Consider the following 20271-nt stretch of genomic DNA (forward strand, 5'->3'; position numbering starts at 1 on the left):
GGGGGATAAACTTGTAGCCCTTTTTCTCATTCTCTCATAGGTGAGCTATGTGAAGAGAAATTGGACTTCTGTGCCCCGGAGCTGAACGCTTGCCAGCACGACTCCAAATGCATCATGACTGTCAAGGGATTCAAGTACGTGGAAGGATTATTTGTCGGATGACTGACCTGTCAGTTTTTAGTCACCATGTAATTCTTCTGTTGACTTCAGCAAAAATGAAGGATCGAGAAAATTTACAGGCATTTTACATGCTCGGAGAAAGGAGGAGACAACTTGGGGTAGAGATTGGTCATTGTTATTTTGTGCTTCCAGCCAAAGAAGGATCCTGAGTATAGAGTCAAACAGCATGGAAACAGGCCCTTCGACACAACCTGCCCACTCAGACCAACATGTCCCATCTACACTAGTCCCACCTGCCTGCGCTTTGGCCATCTCCCTCCAAATCTGTCCTATCCATGTAGCTATCTAATTCTTTCTTAAATGTTGCAATACCCCTGCCTCAACTACCTCCTCTGGCCATTCGTTCCATACACCCACCACCCTTAGTGTGAAGTTTGAGAGTATAGTAGAGCCGACTTCTGATCTGCTGACTGACAACTGATCCTGGCACAGACAGAGGACCCACCATGAAGCAATAGATCCTTTTTCACATATGGGAGTGGGCGTATACCCATCTTAGTCAATCATTAAAAATATACCTCACAGATTCATTGGCGTATCAAAGAGCATTCTCAAGTTTATATTGATCATTGTATTGTGTTCTTGAAAATTGATACAATGCATACTGATTTCCACCCCTTTGTGTTCCTGCTCATTTCAAAAACATGGCAAGTTATGAAACCGTACTCTTTTAGTTGTCTGTTATCATTTCTATTTACTGAACAGATGCAGGGTTTTCAGCCTTTCAATGTATGACCACAAAAAAAGCTCATTTTTACTGTACATAGAAACATAGAAAATAGGAGCAGGAGTAGGCCATTCTGCCTTTCAAGCCAGCACCGCCAATCAATATGATCATGGCTGATCATCCAAAAATCAGTACCCCGTTCTTGCTTTCTCCCCATATCCCTTGATTCCATTAGCCCAAAGAGCTAAATCTAACTCTCTCTTGAAAACATCCAGTAAATTGGCCTCCATAATTTAATTCCATCAATGTCTCCTTCTGTTTCTTACTTTTTCATGTACTATCCAGATTTCCTTTACATTTATCCTTCAATTACTCCATGAAGTGGAAAGTTTCACATTTTCACTAGTATCTGTGTAAAAAAGATTTTTCTGCAATTCATAATTTATTAGTCTGTCTGACATGTACGGCCCTGTTTCAAATACCTACATAAATAGAAACATCATTCCTATGTCAATCCTGTCAAGGCTCTTCATAATTTAAAAAACCTCTATCAGGCCAGTTCTTAGTTTTCTCATATCCAAAGTAAAGATTCACATCCTATTCAATCTTTCCTGATTATCTTGTCCTCTTAGAATTTTAATCATCTTTGTAAATCATTTAATTTTCATTTTTTCCATTGCTCTATGTCTTATTTGTGACACAGACGCCACGAGAGGGAATCAAGTGTAGTTTAATTAAGGTTTAATATAGGTCTCAAATTAATTGACTACCTTTAATTATTTTCCTCTAGCAATATTGACACTTAAAATGGCTTTGATCATAGTTGTGAAATAAAGTAATATTGTAAGATATATGAGCTGCAAGAACAAACAACTTTTTAAAGCCATTATTGCAGGCTGTTGCAATGTACCCAGGAAAAATTTGCTGTGCATTTTCAATGTAACTGTAGTTTTAAGAGATGAAAGCTGAGGTACTCCAATGATAGATATAATAATAATCCTTTGTGACGTTTTGGATCGAGACCCTTCTTCAGTCTGAAGAAGGGTCTCAACCCAAAATGTCACCTATTCCTTCGCTCCATAGATGCTGCCTTACCCGCTGAGTTTCTCCAGCATTTTTGTCTACCTTCGATTTTTCCAGTATCTGCAGTTCTTTCTGAAACAATAATCCTTTGTGGATAACTTTGTTTGTTGATGTAAAACTACAGTTAGTAATTGCACCAAGAACCCAGAAGTCACATATTTTGAAATCTAATCTGTTCCGAAATTGCTGATTTCTCCGGAAACAGTAGTCCGAAATTATATGGTTGACCTTAGTATGCAGGGAATTGAAAAGGAGGTCAAATTTAATTATTACATGGGGACAGACACGGAAAATTACACACTCATCTGTTGGATGAGGACAAGATGGACTTAACCTTTGCAGAGCAAGTTGACATTTATGGGTTTCCGGTACCTTTGAAATAATTATGTAATTCAGCATTGCAAGAGAGTTGGAGAGAATATGGGATTACAAATCATTGCCTAAAAATTAATCCCAAGTGATGCTATATTGGATATTGGGCTATGTGGAGCAAACATAGCTACATTGTAGAATGAAGAAAATGTATCCAGCCTCCAAAATATATATTTTTAATTCCATGGAATACATTTTGGAGACAATTCAATGTACTGATGCCACAGTGTGATGTGTTTCGCACTATTAGCCAGGAATGAATTTCTCTAAATGTTAATGTTAATTACAACAAATCAAATGGAACCCTGCATTGAAATTGTTTTTTGAATCTTTTGTTGAAGTCTGCATCCCTCAGCTTTATTATTATTGAAAACTGTGCTTACAAGTTGGCTATCTTTTCCATTGAACAATGATATAAAACAGCAGTTTGGAAAGCATCCAGCTTTAGGCAGGTGCCGCTATACTATTTCCTTTCTGCCTGCAGCCACATAATAACTTCTGCACGTCAATGCATGCAGTCCTGTTGTGTGCTGTACACTCCGTGCACACTGCCAGCAGCATTACATGTGTTACCACAGGCATCAAGGCTGATCTGTATTCGCAGCAGATCAGCTAACCTTCCAAAGAAGGAAAGAATATGTTTTAAAGTTTAAAACTTTATAAGTTTAGTTTATTATTGTCACATGTACCGAGGTACAGTGAAAAGCTTTGGTTTGCATGCTATCCGGTCAAACAAAAATTATCCATTGGAAGGTAGACACAAAATGCTGGAGTAACTCAGTGGGACAGCCAGCAGCATCTCTGGAGAGAAGGAATGGGTGACGTTTCGGGTCGACACCCTTCTTCAGACTATACAATCAGGCCATCCACATTGCACAGCTAAAGGATAAAGGGTACAACATTTAGAAAGATATAGCATTGAAGTCTTCTGGGGGAAGAGGGAGTGGTGGGGGTGAGACTGGTTCTTAATTGTACTGGCAGCATTGTCGATGTAATGTGAAGTGTAGATGGAGTGAATGAAAGGGAGGCTGGTTTGGGTGATGGTCTGGGTACATCTACAACCTTCTGCAATTTCTTGTGCTCTTTGATGAAGCTATTCATAAACATATTAAACAAACAGAGTGTATCAACCCTTTTAATTTTTCCCAATAACTGAAATGTTAATCTTGCAATAACTTACTGCTGATCTCCCTTCTCTTTCCCTCGGGAAAATTGACAGTTTTCTGAGAATCATGAAAGCCATTGTGTCCATTATGAATCTTAAAATATACTATTGACTCTACGGAATGCCAGTGCTATGTAATTTGGATTCTTTAGGAAAATAAACTCGTGCATGGGAACAGAACAGAGACGTGACTTTTCTAAGAAAACTTTTCATGGATATTTTACTTGCATTTGGAATTTTGGAGATTTCTTTCTCTTTTGCAGATGTGAATGCACACCTGGCTATGTCGGTGAACATTGTGACATTGACTATGATGACTGCCAGGAGAACAAGTGTAAGAACAGTGCAGAGTGTATCGATGCAGTCAATGGGTATACCTGCATTTGCCCAGAAGGCTACAGGTAGGCTTGGGTGAGAGTCATACAGGAGATATGACAGATAATTGAAAATGTGACACACTGTGTATTGAAAAGTGAAAAGGAGTGCGAACAGAAGCATTTGGATACATACAGTGCATTCAGAATGTATTCAGACCCCTTAATTTTTTCCACATTTTGTTACGTTAGTCTTATTCTAAAATGGATTAAATTATTTTGTTTTTATCATCAATCTACACACAATAGCCCATAATAAAAAAGCGAAAACAGGTGTTTAGAAATGTTTGCAAAGTAATTAAAAAGAAATAACTGAAATATCACATTTACATAAGTATTCGGGCCCTTTACTCAGTACTTTGTTCAGGCACCTTTGCCAGCGGTTACAGCATCAAGTCTTCTTGGGTATGACACTACAAGCTTGGCACACTTGTATTTGGGTAATTTCTCCCATTCTTCTCTGCAGTTCCTCTCAAGCTCTGTCAGGTTGGATGGGGAGCGTCGATGCACAACTATTTTCAAGTCCCTCCAGAGATGTTCGATTGGGTTCATGTCCGGGCTCTGGCTGGGCCACTCAAGGACATTAACAGACTTGTCACTAAGCCACTCCTGCGTTGTCTTGGCTGTGTGCTTAGTGTCACTGTCCTGTTGGAAGGTGACCCTCCGCCCCAGTCTGAGGTCCAGAACGCTCTGGAGCAGGTTTTCATCAAGGATCTCTCTCTGTCATTTGCTCCGTTCATCTTTCCCTCGATCCTGACTAGTCTCCCAGTTCCTGCCACTGTGAACATCCCCACAGTATGATGCTGCCACCACCATGCTTCACCGTAGGTATGCTATTGGCCAGGTGATGAGCAGTGCCTGGTTTCCACCAGACGTGACATAGAAACATAGAAAATAGGTGCAGGAGTAGGCCATTCGGCCCTTCGAGCCATTCAATATGATCATGGCTGATCATCCAACTCAGTATCCTGTACCTGCCTTCTCTCCATACCCCCTGATCCTTTTAGCCATGGGCCACATCTAACTCCCTCTTAAATATAGCCAATGAACTGGCATCAACTACATTCTGTGGCAGAGAATTCCACAGATTCACCACTCTCTGTGTGAAAAATGTTTTTCTCATCTTGGTCCTAAAAGATTTCCCCTTTATCCTTAAACTGTGACCCCTTGTCCTGGACTTCCCCAACATCGGGAACAATCTTCCTGCATCTAGCCTGTCCAACCCCTTCATGGCTTGGTTTTTGCTCTGACGTGCAATGTCAACTGTGGGACCTTATATAGACAGGTGTGTGCCTTTCCAAATCATGTGACGCTTGGCATTCAGGCCAAAGAGTTCAATCTTGGTTTCATCAGACCAGAGAATCTTGTTTCTCATGGTCTGAGAGTCCTTTAGGTGCCTTTTGGCAAACTCCAAGTGGGCAGTCATGTGCCTTTTACTGAGGAGTGGCTTCCGTCTGGCCACTCTACCATAAAGACAAGATTGGTGGAGCGCTGCAGATATAGTTGTCCTTTTGGAAGGTTCTCCCATCTCCATAGAAGAACTCTAGAGCTCTGTCAGAGTGACCATCTCCCTGACCAAGGCCCTTCTCCCCCGATTGCTCAGCTTGGCCGGGCAGCCAGCTCTATGAAGAGTCGGGTGGTTCCAAAGTTCTTCCACTTAAGAATGACGGAGGCCACGGTGCTCTTTGGGACCTGCAATGCTGCAGAATTTGTTTTATACCCTTCCCCAGATCTGTGTCTCGACACAATCCTGTCTCGAAGGTCTACGGACAATTCCTTCATCTTCATGGCTTGGTTTTTGCTCTGACATGCACTGTCAACTGTGGGACCTTATATAGACAGGTGTGTGCCTTTTTCAAAATCATGTCCAATCAATTTAATTTACCACTGGTGGACTCCAATCAAGTTGTAGAAACATCTCAAAGATAATGGAAACAGGATGAACTTAAGGTCAATTTTGAGTGTCATAGCAAAGGGTCTGAATACTTATGTAAATGTGATATTTCAGTTATTTATTTATAATTTCTTTGCAAAATTTTCCAAACACCTGTTTTCACTTCTTCGTTCTGGGGTATTGTGTGTGGATTGATGATTTAAAAAATGAATTTAATCCATTTTAAAATAAGGCTGTAACGTAACAAAATGTGGAAAATGTGAAGGGGTCTGAATACTTTCTGAATGCACTGTAGTCCCCCCAAGGCATTGCGCATAACTAGCATTGTTTAGTTTAAAGATACAGCATGGAAACAGACCCTTTGGGCTATGGAGTCCATGCCAAACATTGATCACCCGTTCATACTAGTTCTATGTTATCACACTTTCCCCACATATTTCGGGCAATTTAGAGAGGACAATTAATCTACGGACCAGCACGTCTTTGGGATGTGGTAGGAAACCAGAGCATCGAACGGAGATCCACACAGTCATGGTCACGGAGATAACGTGCAAACTCCACACAGATAGCACCAGAGGTCAGGATCGAACCTGGGCCTCTGACACTGTGAGGCAGCGGCTCTACTAGCTGTGCCACTGTGCTGCACAAGCTGGACCTAATGTGCAGTAAAATGTTTTCAGCAACTGGTACCAGGCACTCCATACATTTAACATATCTTTCAGGTGCCAAATAATTTTCTAGCCTTGTTTTATCTCTGGTTTTCTAAATGTTATATCTATTAGTTGGTACAACTTACAATTTTAGGTGGTTGATAAGCTGTGTGCACTGTTTATTACTGTATCCTCTTCCAGGAGCACTAAGTCAGGTTTTTTTAATATACTGTCTTTCAGTGGTCTGTTTTGTGAAGAGTCCCCTCCGATGGTTCTACCTCGCACTAGTCCCTGTGATCACTTTGACTGCCAGAATGGAGCGCAGTGCATTGAGATTGGTAATGAACCTGTTTGTCAATGCCTACATGGTTATGAAGGTGACAAGTGTGAAACATTAGTCAGCGTGAACTTTGTGAACAGAGATTCTTACCTACAGATTCCTTCACCAAACGTACACGTGCAACCCAATATCTCTCTCCAGGTAAGAAAAATAATCCCTCTCACAATAACAATATTTGAGCATTATATTTATGAAGTATCAAAACAATACGTGAAAGTTATGTCATGAGAAGTTGCCATTCCTTCAGTCCATTAAATGGACATTCAGATTTCCAACAGCATTTTTGGAAATATTTGGAAATATTCCAGTATATCTTTCAATATTGTCTCTATGAATGAATGAATGAGTGGATGAATGAATGAATGAATGAATGAATGAATGAATGAATGAATAAGTTTATTGGCCAAGTATTCACATACAAGGAATTTGCCTTGGTGCTCCGCCCACATGTGACTACATGACATACAGTGACAGTTAAGAATGATACATAAAACATTAAACATTAATAATAAAACTTTATTGATTAAACATGTGAATTAAATGAAATACCAGAGCGAAAGGAGGCTACAGATTTTTGGTTATTGAGTAGAGCTACTACTCGTGGAGAAAAAACTGTTTTTATGTCCGGCTGTGGCAGCTTTGACAGTCCGGAGTCGCCTTCCAGAGGGAAGTGATTCAAAGAGTTTGTGGCCAGGGTGAGAGGGGTCAGAGATAATCTTACCCGCTCACTTCCTGGCCCGTGCAGTGTACAGTTCATTAATGGAGGGAAGGTTGCAGCCAATAACCTTCTCAGCTGATCAAACGATTCGTTGCAGCCTCTGGGTGTCGTGCTTGGTGGCTGAGTCAAACCAGACCATGATGGGGAAGGTGAGGACAGACTCTACCATGGCCGTATAGAATTGGACCATCATTGCCTGTGGCAGATTGTGCTTCCTCAGCTGACACAGGAAGTACATCCTCTGTTGTGCCTTTTTGACTGTGGAGTCGATGGTAGCCCCCCACTTAAGGTCCTTGGAGATGATGGTTCCCAGGAACTTAAAAGACTCCACAGATGTGACAGTGGTGTTGTTGATGGTGAGTGGGGTGAGGGGAGGGGGAGCTCTCCTAAAGTCTACAATCAATTCCACTTAAGAGCATTGAACTCCAGGTTGTTGCGATGGCACCAGGATGCCAGCTGTGTCACTTCCTGTCTGCAGGCAGATTCCTCCCCATCCTGGATCAATCCAATCAGAGTTGTGTCATCCGCAAACTTGAGAAGCTTGACAGAGGAGTCAGTGGAGGTGCAGTCAGTAGTGTAGAGGAGAGGGGAGAGTACGCAGCCTTGCGGTGCTCCTATGCTGAAGGTTTGCGAGTCTGAGATGTGCTTTCCCTGCCTCACATGCTATTTCCTGCCTGTCAGGAAGCTGGTGATCACTATGGAGTTCACATCTTCCCTAAATGTGTGATGTCCAGAACTGGACTCAAGTTGCGGCCAACTGAATACTCCACTTTCGCCTCACAGTTCACTATGCTTCATTGTTTAGTGTTGTCTGTCAGACAAGAAAGATCATCAGGTGGATCAGGGTTGCACTTTTATACTCCTTAATAAGAGTGCACTGCCTTGGAAGCTGAGCAAACTCACTAGGAGAGGCATATTTAAGCCAAGATAATGAAGAGATATGGAGCCAAGGCAACGGGCACAACTGTGGTGCTGATCAACCACAATCTCACTGAATGGCAGAACAGACTCGAGGAGCCACATGGCTTTCCCCAGTTTTGGCGTTCCTCTGTACCTATTCAACAGTGCTTAGATGTGGTTCAGCAACACCCATTGTTCAGAGATTTCAAGTGTACAAAGTGACTATGCTTCCACATAAAACTGCAACTTGCAGCACAGTGCAGTGATACGTTTTTCTGCTGCTTTTCAAGCTATTTGCATGAAGGCATTGAAACAATTGTGGAACAAAATCAATGGAAAGCGATCTCAATCAGAACAAAAGTCACCTCTTCACCCAAGAAGAATGCTTGTCATTCTGAAGCATGATAATGGCATTTACACATGTACTTGAAATCATACATTGTATGTTTGGCAAACAAGCAATGAAATATTTGATAAGTGCTTTTTGAATAAGAGTTATCAATGCATTTTAAGGTAATTGAAGATGAGATCTAATTTCTTACATTTTTATCTCTAATTGATGTGATCCCGATGAAGACCAACAAGCTGATATTTCCACTTGACAATCCCTAGGTTGCTACAGATGAAGACAATGGCATTTTGCTGTACAAAGGAGACAATGATCACATAGCAGTGGAGCTCTTTCGTGGGCGAGTACGTGTCAGCTATGACACAGGTGTATATCCAGCATCTGCCATTTACAGGTGAGTGATATGCGTAACCTGCTCCATTGGGAATTTTTTAATTTTTTTTTTTTTTAAATTAGTAGTGTACCTTACAGTGATATAAGCCAAAAATATCATAATACATTTCCTGTACCAATTCATATTTTAAACTTTAGAAAAGAAGAAAAGGAAAGAGAATTAGATAGGATAGTGAGTGCATGAGAGAGTGATCAAGAGAGACCCTTAGAAACATAAAACTCGAAAAAGAGGTAAGGAGAAAGCCAAAGAAAAAGAAAGAGAGAGAAAAAGAAAACTGAAGATGTATAAAGGTAAAAAGAAGAAGAAGAAAAAGAGAAATAAAAGGGATGTACCTACTTCGTATTTTTACTCCCCCCTCACCAGGTCCTGAAACCATTTATTTTCAAAGTTATGTTGCACCCTGTACTTGTAATAAGTCGATAAATGGAGACCAGATCTTTTGGAAATGGTCTGGTTTACCTGCATTGGGAAATTAAGTTAACTTATGCAAACAATAAAGTTAGAAGCAGCGTGGAAAATAATCATCTTATGTATTTAAGGTGTATTTAATAGGATGTTTATTTTGTAACTTTTTTCTTCATGGAAGTAAAATACATTAACATGAAGCTCTGCTTTCCAGTTAAGGCACCCAATAGCTCAATCAAACATGAACTATGACAGTAGCATTGTAACCTTCTCTCCACTTCATCCTTACAATGTACTGCAACCTTTCCACACTGAACCACTGCTACATTTCCTGGATCAGTTATCACTTAACCACTGAGAATAAAGGACCAGATTAGGAGTACTTTTGATGTTGTCTTCATGCCCATTGAGAGCCATGTACCATCCAAGTAGACATCTGCTGCAGGAGACCCTTTAGAAATAGAGGCTTGTCCTCAGTTGCAGGCTCTCAATGTGTAATAAAGCACTGATCCATTTTATTTTGCTCCCAAAATTAAGTTGTGTTGACTTCCATGTAACCTAACTTCAGGAGTGCAGTTTCAGGTGAAGCATAACAAACTATATCGTAGCGTTATCATGAGTGAACATGAATGCATCTCTACCCATGAGACTTCAGCGCATTCGCTGGGGCTCAATTTGAACCCATTCCAAGAAGTGAGAGCAATATTTCACTGACAGGAATGCCAATGCCCAGATGTTCTTCTATTTATTTTTGCAGATGTGCTCTGCTGCTTGATTAATGTAAGGCACTAACTGGTACTTTAACTTCAGCTGTGTTCCTAGTGAAAGCTCCGGCAACAGTCCAGTGGAATCCAGCAGAAAGTGGATAGTAGTTGTGCTTGGGTGGCAGCCCATTCCCTAGTTTCTTAGTTGACATTATCCAAGGTGGGACCTACCCTAATACTTATCAGCCCCCCACCTCCCATGGCCTGGAATGTCAGAGCAGGTCTGAGGCAGGCTTTGGGCACACAACGTTCCTGTTTTCCCAACTCCTTCTGATTCCAGTATTACAAATGGAGACATTTATGCTGAGTGATATCAGTCAAATCAGCCTTAGAACAAAATGCAGCACCAAGAAGGAAGGTTTGATGTAGACTAATGTAGTTTTTTGCTTAGATAGCTTGTCACATCATTCATATATTCATCTACTGACATAGTTTATCTGGAATCCATTTGTGTTTTTCTGGAAACTTAAATTAATTGATGCAATTTCTCTATATCAGTTTGTTCCAAGATTTATAACATTTGGTGATACTCGGATGAATTATTTATTCTGCTGTATTTACGACTGTTGTATTCATTTTGTAGCTATAGCAAGTGGTGTCAAACACTGCAATTGGACCATTGTATACACATTGAGAAACGGGAGATAAAGTCAGAAATGATTATGAAGCTATTTAAAGAGAAGGGGTGGATGCGTCGTTGAATGATTAGGGCATGGACGGCTGTGTGGAACCGACACAGAAGAGAGGTTGTGCCCTCGGGCAGAATAGCCGTGATTATATTGAAAAGTGCGGCAAGCTTGAGGGGTCAGCTGGCTTATCCCAGCTCGTGGTTTCTTGGGATCTTGTGTATGAGTGTGGGTTTACAAATTAAAGGTCCAACATTTTGATGGTGAGTCTCCATCTAAAGCAGTAGCTCCAATGAAGCACATTCTGTCAGGTTCCTTCCTACATATTTTTTCTGCTCCACTGTGAAATCTCCACAAGGTATGCCTACTTTGAAGAAGTTCTCTCCCCTGACTCTCAGTCTGAAGAAAGGTCTCGACCTGAAACATCACCTATTCCTTTACTCCAGAGATGCTGCCAGACCCGCTGAGTCTCCAGTATTTTATGTCTATCAAGGAGACCTAGTGCATGTGGCAAGAAAACAAAACCTTTTTTATTCCCCTCTCCCTTCCTCTCCTACATAGAAACATAGAAAATAGGTGCAGGAGTAGGCGGTTCAGCCCTTCGAGCCTGCACCGCCATTCAATATGATCATGGCTGATCATCCAACTCAGTATCCTGTACCTGCCTTCTCTCCATACCCCCTGATCCCTTTAGCCACAAGGGCCACATCTAACTCCCTCTTAAATATAGCCAATGAACTGGCCTCAACTACCTTCTGTGACAGAGAATTCCAGAGATTCACCACTCTCTGTGTGAAAAATGTTTTTCTCATCTCAGTCCTAAAAGATTTCCCCCTTATCCTTAAACTGTGACACCTTGTTCTGGACTTCCCCAACATCGGGAACAATCTTCCTGCATCTAGCCTGTCCAACCCCTTAAGAATTTGTAAGTTTCTATAAGATTCAATCTTCTATAAGTTTCAATCTTCTAAATTCTAGCGAGTACAAGCCGAGTCTATCTGAACTAGCACTTTCTGCTTTCATGATTGGCGGCAATACTTCAGCAGTCATTGTTCACCCATGGGCTTAGGAAGCAGTTCAACTTTCAAAAGAGGGCATGTCATCACAGTTGAAGGTGATGTGGTGTTCAATTGATATCTGCCCATCCATACCTATTCAGCAACAGGATCAATGCAAACATGCACCAATGTAGCCAGTTCAAAGTAATGTTAGCCAACTCTGATTAACTCTGATCAATAAGTCCAGGGGAATGGAAACAAATAGAGCGTAGCTCCTAGTTTGTAAAATGAGTAAGAATATAACTTTAAAATTTCATTACTCTTTTACAAGCAAAATCTAATTTTGACAATTCAGTTTGAAATTAATCTGCAGCAGTGGTCTTTCTGAAGGAACAGGCTACAAGCAATGAATGAAGCTGGCTGCTCGCAAGTAATTCATCCAAACTCATCCAACCAAAGAAGACTGGTAATGTCAGGATTAATTGAGGAGTCACAAAAGAGGGGAGAAGAGAAATGTTTTGCCATAAGGCATTAATTAGACAATTCATCATTCATGTACAGAATTGTGACAGGTCCTTCTGGCAATATGTTGGCTTGCATAACACAAAGATACTGCTAATAATTAACTCAATTAGAATACTTTGACAAGCCTGTGATTTAACATTTATCATTTACCAGCATGCCTTCAGTCGCTGAGAAGATTACAGTGAGTTTTTAATATAATTGCCATTCTGCTGAAGTATGATAAAAAATGCTTCTATGTATAATTACGGCAAAGTAATTAAAAAAGCAGAATGAATTTGAATTTTATTTAAATTAAAAAATGTGCTCCAAATTCTGGAAATTCTATAAACATGTAAAGAACAGAAATACTCAGCAGATTAATCATTATCTGTGGATAGGATTGAATCGTTGACATAAAATTCCCATTCTAATTAAGAGATCACACCGGAAACATTAATATAAGCCTGTTCTCTCTACATATACTGCCTGAAGAGCTGAGCTCTCCTTGCATTGCATTAACATTGCTCAACGTTTAAAATTATCCCCAAGGCCAAGAGGGTCTTTTCTTCTTAAATAACCTTGTAAAACTCTACTTTTAAAAAATTGTGACAGATTAAATGATCCGAAAAGACTTCAATCTTGCAAATGAAGCTGTCTGCATGCTAATAGAAATGGCACATCACAAAACAGTGCCTCTTATCAGGGAATTCAGAATAGGGTTGACAGTGGGATACTGAGTTAGCATTATGCACAGTGCTTGTCAGTACTATGTGAATTGTTACTGTGAATAATGGTCTTCCATTAAGTCTGGGTGAAGTGAAAACATCCATCTCCCAAACCATAGCCAGGTAATTAAATACACCATTTTAATCCGTTTCATAATTTCACAGATCAAGAGTTAGTAAAAGCAATTGAGATATTCTCCCTTGTTGATTTTATTGGAACCGGTATTCTTTTCAATGCATCTGGTTATTTGTTCATTCTGTTCTCAGGTGCTGTCTGTTGGAGTTTGCACTGATTACATGGGTTTCCTTTGGGTACTCCGGTTTCCTCCCACATCCCAAAGACGTGCGGGTTTGTCAGTTAATTGGCTTCTGTAAATTCCCCCTAGTTTGTAGGGAGTGGATGAGAACGTGAGATAACATAGAATCAGTGTGAACGGGTGAATGGTGGTCGGCATGGATTCGGTGGGGCTGAATGGCCTGTTTCCATGCTGTATCTCTAAACTAAAAAATGTGTGGAGAGGGAACCAACACTTAAGATTTTCTGGTTTGAAATTAAATTTCCATCAATTCTGTTGCTGCGTCACTTTCTGAAGTTTGCCATTTTATGTTTTGTTTCAGATTATTTCAGTTTTACAGAAAAATGTTGAAAGCTAAATATATATATAACTAAAACTCTCATTTTGCTTGTTTGTATGCGTGTGCGTGAGATTTCAAAATGGTACATGATAGCACTACAATTTTTGGTTATAAACTTGATTATAACCATTTGGTTCGTGCCCCCCGACAGCCCCCGCCTCAAGTACGAGATTTGAAATGACCGCGGCGCTGAGACTGGGGCTGGGTCAGGGGGCGGCGGCACTGCTGCTCCGGGCCTGCTGGGAGGGAGAAGAGCAGGACCTGGGGCAAGGACTAGGCCACGGCCTCAGCCTCTCCCTCCACCGGCTCCAGGCCGCTCGTCACCCCCCCCCCCCCCCCAACAGCCCCTGCCTCATGTACAACTTCATCGCTGATGTTGTGGAGAAAACGGGGCCGGCAGTGGTGAGGAGAGAGAGTGGGAGGATTGAGGGAGAGGAGGAGGTAGGGAGGGAGAGGGAGGGGAAAGTGGAGGAGGTGAGGAGGGAGAATGGGGAAGATAGAGGGAGAGGAGGAGGGTAGTGGTGGATAGAGGGAAAGGAGGGCAGTGGGGGAGGTGAGGAGGGAGAGTGGGATGGGGGGAGGTGATGAGTGGGGGAGGAGGGGGATAGGGGGAGAGGAGGGGGGTAGGTGTTATTGAGGGAGGGAGTGAGTGAGTAGGGGAAAGGAGAGAGAGGTGAAGGAGGGAGTGAGGGAGGGGAGGAGAAGAGGAAGTGTGAAGAAGAGGGGGAGGGAGTATGTGAGGTAATGGAGGAGGGGAGGGGGTGAGCGGAGGAAGCAGAGAAGGGTTGGTGGAAGGTGGGGAGAGGGAGGATAATGGAGGAGGGGAATAGAGTACTGTAGACAGAGAGTGAGATACGTTCACATTGATTTTAAATTTTACAATATTGGCATTTTAAACTTTAAAACGTTTCAATCTCGTTCCCACTTGCCGGCCGCGCCTGCGCAGTTGGGTGAGGGTTGCCGTGACTCGCGTCACAATGTGAACCAGTCAGCGGCACTGCGCCTTTTGGTGGAATATTGCATTGGGGGAACGGAGCCCAACGGGTCCCACTTGGTCTAGTTTTCTATTAAAATTATGCTTTTGATTTTGTTACCTTTGGGTTCCTGTCCAGCTATCATATTTTCTCTTTGAGATTCTGTGGCGATAACCTTTGATATGAATCCTCAATGTGTGGTGTGATATTAATACGGATTGAGCTCTGTGTCTGAAGACTGGTCCCATTGGCTTTTGAGAAATGGATTTTATGAATTGGAGTTCAATGTAATGATTAAATCCCAGATTTTGCACATACAACAGAGGGGGAATTTCTGTCCCACTTTGGGAGTGCTGTTTCAGTTTTTCAGTTATGTTGAAACTTTTGGCAACATAGGTTTATTTCATTATTTGATTAGTTCGGGTGTCAGGTTATGTGGTGAAGGCAGGAGAATGGGGTTAGGAGGAAGAGATAGATCATCCATGATTAACTGGCAGTGTAGCCTTGATGGGCCAAATGGCTTAATTCCTATCACCCGTGACCTAATGACTTGTCCATTTTTCTTTGCATCATAAGAATTATTTAAATTTAAACGTCTAGATGTGTTAACACAGCTGCCAAGCAGGTTACAATGCAGCTTGTTTACTTTTCATGTCAGAATATGTAGTATTTCTTTAGGAATATATTTGTCGTTCTGCCTGGTGCATCGTGGATTTGTCATAAGTAGCAGTGTGGATGGAGACAAGGACAAATAAAGGATGCTTGCGTTCATTGATCAAGTGACTGATCCTTAATTCTTTTGGTGTTAAACTAAATCAAAAAATTTTTTCAATGAGTGATTAACTACAAACATATGATCATTATTCAAGTCAATCAACCTGATTTTTGGTACAAAATAAAATATACATTTTCCAGTTAACTAATTCCCCTTATTTTTTTTCTGCAGTGTGGAAACAATTAATGATGGCAACTTTCACAGTCTGGAACTGGTGGCAGCTGATCAAATGTTGAGCTTGGTGATTGATGGAGGAAACCCAAAGAGCATCAACAATCTAGCCAGACAATCCACACTTAACATCGACTCCCCTCTCTACCTTGGAGGTATGGATTGGATCCAACATCCAACCTAAATATTGCAGTGATGAGGAAATTCCGCCTGCGTGATTGCTTTGTGTCATCTTTCACAGTTCCGAACAAAAAGCAAAATCCATACACAATTTAAAAAAGAACAGGATATTGGGTTGTTTCATTGAACTAAAATATACATATAAGCAAACAGAAATCAAATGTTATGAATCAGTGATTACAGAGATGTGTTTGAAAAATAAAGTACAACCCTCTGCCACACAACACATTTTGAATGATTTTCTGGGTAATTTTGCTGTAGGCGAATGATGAAGGATTAACAGATTTAAATCTGAGGCAATCATACCAAACAATTGCACAGAAATAGTCCTGCTTTGATTGAGTGATCTCTCTCTTTTAAAAATAAACTTTCTGTTTAAGTGATCATTCCTGGCTGGTGCTTCCAGAACACCTGTGTGGCACCTTCACGCCCGTGTTGGTTTAGCATACAGCCTTTCACCACTGGCGACTCACCAGCAACATCACGAGAAGGTCCAGCCACAAGAGCTCATTAACTTCTCCAAGGTCAGATGCACTAAATGGCCTTATCTGCAAATGGGTTATGATTGGTGAGAATGTAGGTAAAAGTGGCTTCAGGAATAAACGGGACACAAGGTGTCTGGCTCAGCTAAGTGTTGTTTGTTCTTTGCTTTCTGTCATGGGATTCAGTAGATCCTACACCTGTGCCTTAGACTAGTACGCTTCAGTTTTCTGAGTGATTTTCCAGTTAGCGGTGCATTTATCATAATGGGAATTCCCCCCTTAGGTCATGACTTGAGTATTATATACTCAGACTGTTGACTAATGGGTTTCTAATGCAGGATAAACAATACATGGGAAGTGTAGGCTTAAAACGAGAACAGGAAACGGATGATTTCAGTAATTAATTGCTAAAGGAAATGAACCACGGAACTTATTTTGGCTTATGTTTGAATATGCTTTAGCACTGCTGTGTAACTTCAGTGTTGGCACTGACGTACGTCTGCTTCGTAAGAATATCCACTGAGCTTTGGCTGTTTTGTTTAGGTATGCCCTCTAAGGCCAACGTTGCTGCTTTGCGTCAAGGGCCAGGCCGGAACAGTACCAGTTTCCATGGCTGCATCCGCAACTTGTACATCAACAATGAGCTGCAGGATTTCAAGAAAGTCCCGATGCAGACAGGCATCCTGCCAGGCTGTGAGCCCTGCCAGAAGAAGATGTGCCAGCATGGCACCTGTCACTCTATCGGGCAGTCCAGCTTCACCTGCGAATGTGAGGGAGGTTGGACTGGGACACTTTGTGACCAGCAAACCAATGATCCATGTCAGGGCAATAAGTAAGTAGTTGTATAGTTGATGTTTATGGCTACAAATGCATTAAATACTTATCTTTTAGTGTTTATCAAAATTACTGTTGCCAGTGGTGAACGTAACTGTTACTATTTGTGTTACCCAACAGCAGCAATGTGTGTCCCTGGGCTATGTAAGGATTCACACAAAGTAAAGTTCCCTTTATTCTGCACTACCAGTCGACATTCTAATGCATTGTGTGAATATTTCTAAAACATTTATCGTTGGTGGGTGGATGCTTCTTCCCACGTTGCTATTGCAATTCCCACATTTTGCCATTGAATACTGGCATTTATCGATTACAGAAAAAGTCTTGACATTCTGCTTCATTTCTGACTCCCATGGCTATCTAGACTACACTTCTTCCCACCCTGCTTCCTGTAAGGACTCCATCCCCTACTCCCAATTCCTCTGTCTAAGCCGCATCTGCTCCCAGGATGAGGTGTTCCACACCAGGGCATCGGAAATGTCCTCATTCTTCAGGGATCAGGGGTTCCCCTTCCCTACCATGGATGTTGCTCTCACCAGGGTCTCTTCTATATCCCGCAACACTGCTCTCTCTCCCCATCCCCCCACTCGGAACAAGGGCAGAGTCCCCCTAGTCCTCACCTTCCACCCCACTAGCCGTCACATACAACAACTAGTCCTCTCATTTTCGCCAACTCCCAACGTGACCTCACCACTCGCCACATCCCATCTCCCCACCCGTCTGCTTTCCACAAAGACCGCTCCCTCCGTAACTCCCTGGTCAATTCTTCCCTTCCCACCCGCTCCACCCCCTCCCCGGGCATTTTCCCGTGCAACCGCAGGAGATGCTACACGTGTCGCTTTACCTCCCCCCCCTCGACTCCATTCAAGAACCCAAGCAGTCGTTCCAGGTGCGACAGAGGTTCACCTGCACCTCCTCCAACCTCATCTATTGCATCCGCTGCTCTAGATGTCAGCTGATTTACATCGGTGAGACCAAGCGTAGGCTTGGCGATCGTTTCGCCGAACACCTCCGCTTGGTCCGCATTAACCAACCTGATCTCCCTGTGGCTCCCCCTCCCATTCCGAATCCGACCTTTCTGTCCTGGGCCTCCTCCATGGCCAGAGTGAGCACCGCCGGAAATTGGAGGAGCAGCACTTCATATTCCGCTTGGGCAGCGGCTTGATCATTGACCTCCAATTTCCGGTAGCCCTTGCTGTCTCCACCCCTTCTCAGCTCTCCCTCAGCCCTCTGGCTCCTCCTCTTCCTTACTTCTTCCCGTCCCCCCTCCCTACATCAGTTTGAAGAAGGGTTTCGCCCTGAAACATCGCCTATTTCCTTCGCTCCATAGATGCTGCTGCACCCGCTGAGTTTCTCCAGCATTTTTGTCTACATTCTGCTTCATTACAATGCTGCAGCCTTGGACCATCTGCAATGCTGAATTGTGCATAGATAACATTTACTGTTGTGGTCACAATAAGAGAATACACAGTCAGGAAGAGCATCAAGTCAAATCAAATCAAGTCAATCAAATTTATTTTCACATTCCCAAGTGTAGTGAGACACAGATAAAATGAAAATCTTTGAAGTGAAAATTACGAGTAGAAGAATCAGTATATAGGCGCAAGATGCTGGAGTAACTTAACGGGTCAGGCAGCATCTCTGGAGAAAAATAATAGGTGATGTTTGGGGTTGGAACTTTGTCCTTGTGGGGTATTTGCTATTGAAGAGGGTTGAAATGAGGATGGGAGGGGGATTGGAGCCTAAGCAGTTTGACGCATGTGAGAAAAACAACAATAGGAGTGAAGTAAAGCAGAAAGCAGCGATATCAAGCCAGAGGCAAATTAGCACAAAGTAAAATAAAAGACAGACAAATAGAAATAGACAACCCTAAAGACTGTAATAAGGTAGATGATCTAATGGCAAAAATAGCAGTGAATAGATATCAATATTACTAAAAGTCTGACCTTGACCACTTCCTGTTGTTCTGTATATTGATTTTAGAAAAAACGCTGCCACTTATGGCTGTGATTTTAGGCCATCTTACTCGGATTCCCTCTCCGCTGCGCAGGACAAGAGGATTTTTCCCATCGATGAAAAATAAAAGATTTATTATTGTTTAAAAAATGTTGAAATTCTCTCTCCTGAAGTCCACGCCCTTTCCGGAGGGACTATAAAACCTGGAAGTGTGGAGGTGCCTCAGTTCTCTGCAAGATGGGGGAGCGAGAGGTCGCAATTCTCAGTCTGAGCTGTAAATAACACTTAACGCATGTCTACTAAACTGTGAGTGGTTTTACTGACCTGTCAATGCCCTTAATGTGGTTTGAAAATGCAAAAATGTGTTTTGGTTTTGGTTGTGAAAGTGCTAAAGCAAGCTGTGTTGCCTTTGGTTTTGAAAGTGCTAAAGCAAGCTGCATTTCCTTTGGTTTTGATAGTGCTAAAGCGAGCTGTCTTGCCTTTGGTTTTGAAAGTGCTGAAGCGAGCTGCCTTGCCTTTGATTTTGAAAGTGCTAAAGCGAGCTGCCTTGCCTTTGGTTTTGAAAGTGCTAAAGCGAGCTGCCTTGCCCTTGGTTTTGAAAATGCTAAACGGAGCTGCCTTGCCTTTGCTTTTGAAAGTGCTAAAGCGAGCTGCATTGCCTAATTAGAGCTGCCTTGCCTTCTATATAATTAAAAGTCTAATCTTAACCGCCTCCTGTTTGCGCTTTATATTGATTTTAGTAAAGAAGCTACCACCTACGGCTGTGATATTTGGCCATATTACTCAGATTCCCCCTCCGCTCATCAGATGCCGAGGATTTTTCCCATCGATGAAAAATAAATCAGTTATTAATGTTTAAAAAATGTTGAGATTCTCTCTCATGCCAATCATGCCATGAAGGCCACGGCCCTTCTGGTGGGAGGGGGGAGGGACTATAAAACCCAGAAGTGTAGGTGTGGCTCAGTCTCTGCAAGATGGGGGAGGGAAATGTCACAATTCACTGTCTTTAGTGGCCTTGCACCCTGTTTGAAATGGTATGAAACTGCACTTGAATTTGGTGTCCTTGCACCCTGCTTGAAATGGAATTTCAAGGAATAGCCAAGAGTCAACTGCGAGCCCTCCAGCAGTGAGTGAGTGAGCTGCCAGCACAACAGG

At 42.2% G+C, this 20271-nt stretch overlaps 1 protein-coding gene across 5 annotated transcripts in view; it reads left to right on the top strand.

Moving 5' to 3' along the window:
• slit2 (slit guidance ligand 2) overlaps positions 1–20271 on the top strand; it is a 413834-nt gene that overhangs the window by 381384 nt on the left and 12179 nt on the right. For all 5 annotated transcript variants that reach the window (XM_033026245.1, XM_033026264.1, XM_033026255.1 and 2 more), the window contains 6 exons: positions 41–134; positions 3731–3868; positions 6626–6866; positions 8956–9086; positions 15665–15819; positions 16870–17158. In XM_033026245.1, coding sequence (XP_032882136.1) covers positions 41–134; positions 3731–3868; positions 6626–6866; positions 8956–9086; positions 15665–15819; positions 16870–17158 — 1048 coding nt within the window. The remainder of the gene's footprint in view (positions 1–40; positions 135–3730; positions 3869–6625; positions 6867–8955; positions 9087–15664; positions 15820–16869; positions 17159–20271) is intronic.

The sequence above is a fragment of the Amblyraja radiata genome, chromosome 1, assembly GCF_010909765.2.
Source record: "Amblyraja radiata isolate CabotCenter1 chromosome 1, sAmbRad1.1.pri, whole genome shotgun sequence".
Lineage (NCBI taxonomy): Eukaryota > Metazoa > Chordata > Chondrichthyes > Rajiformes > Rajidae > Amblyraja > Amblyraja radiata.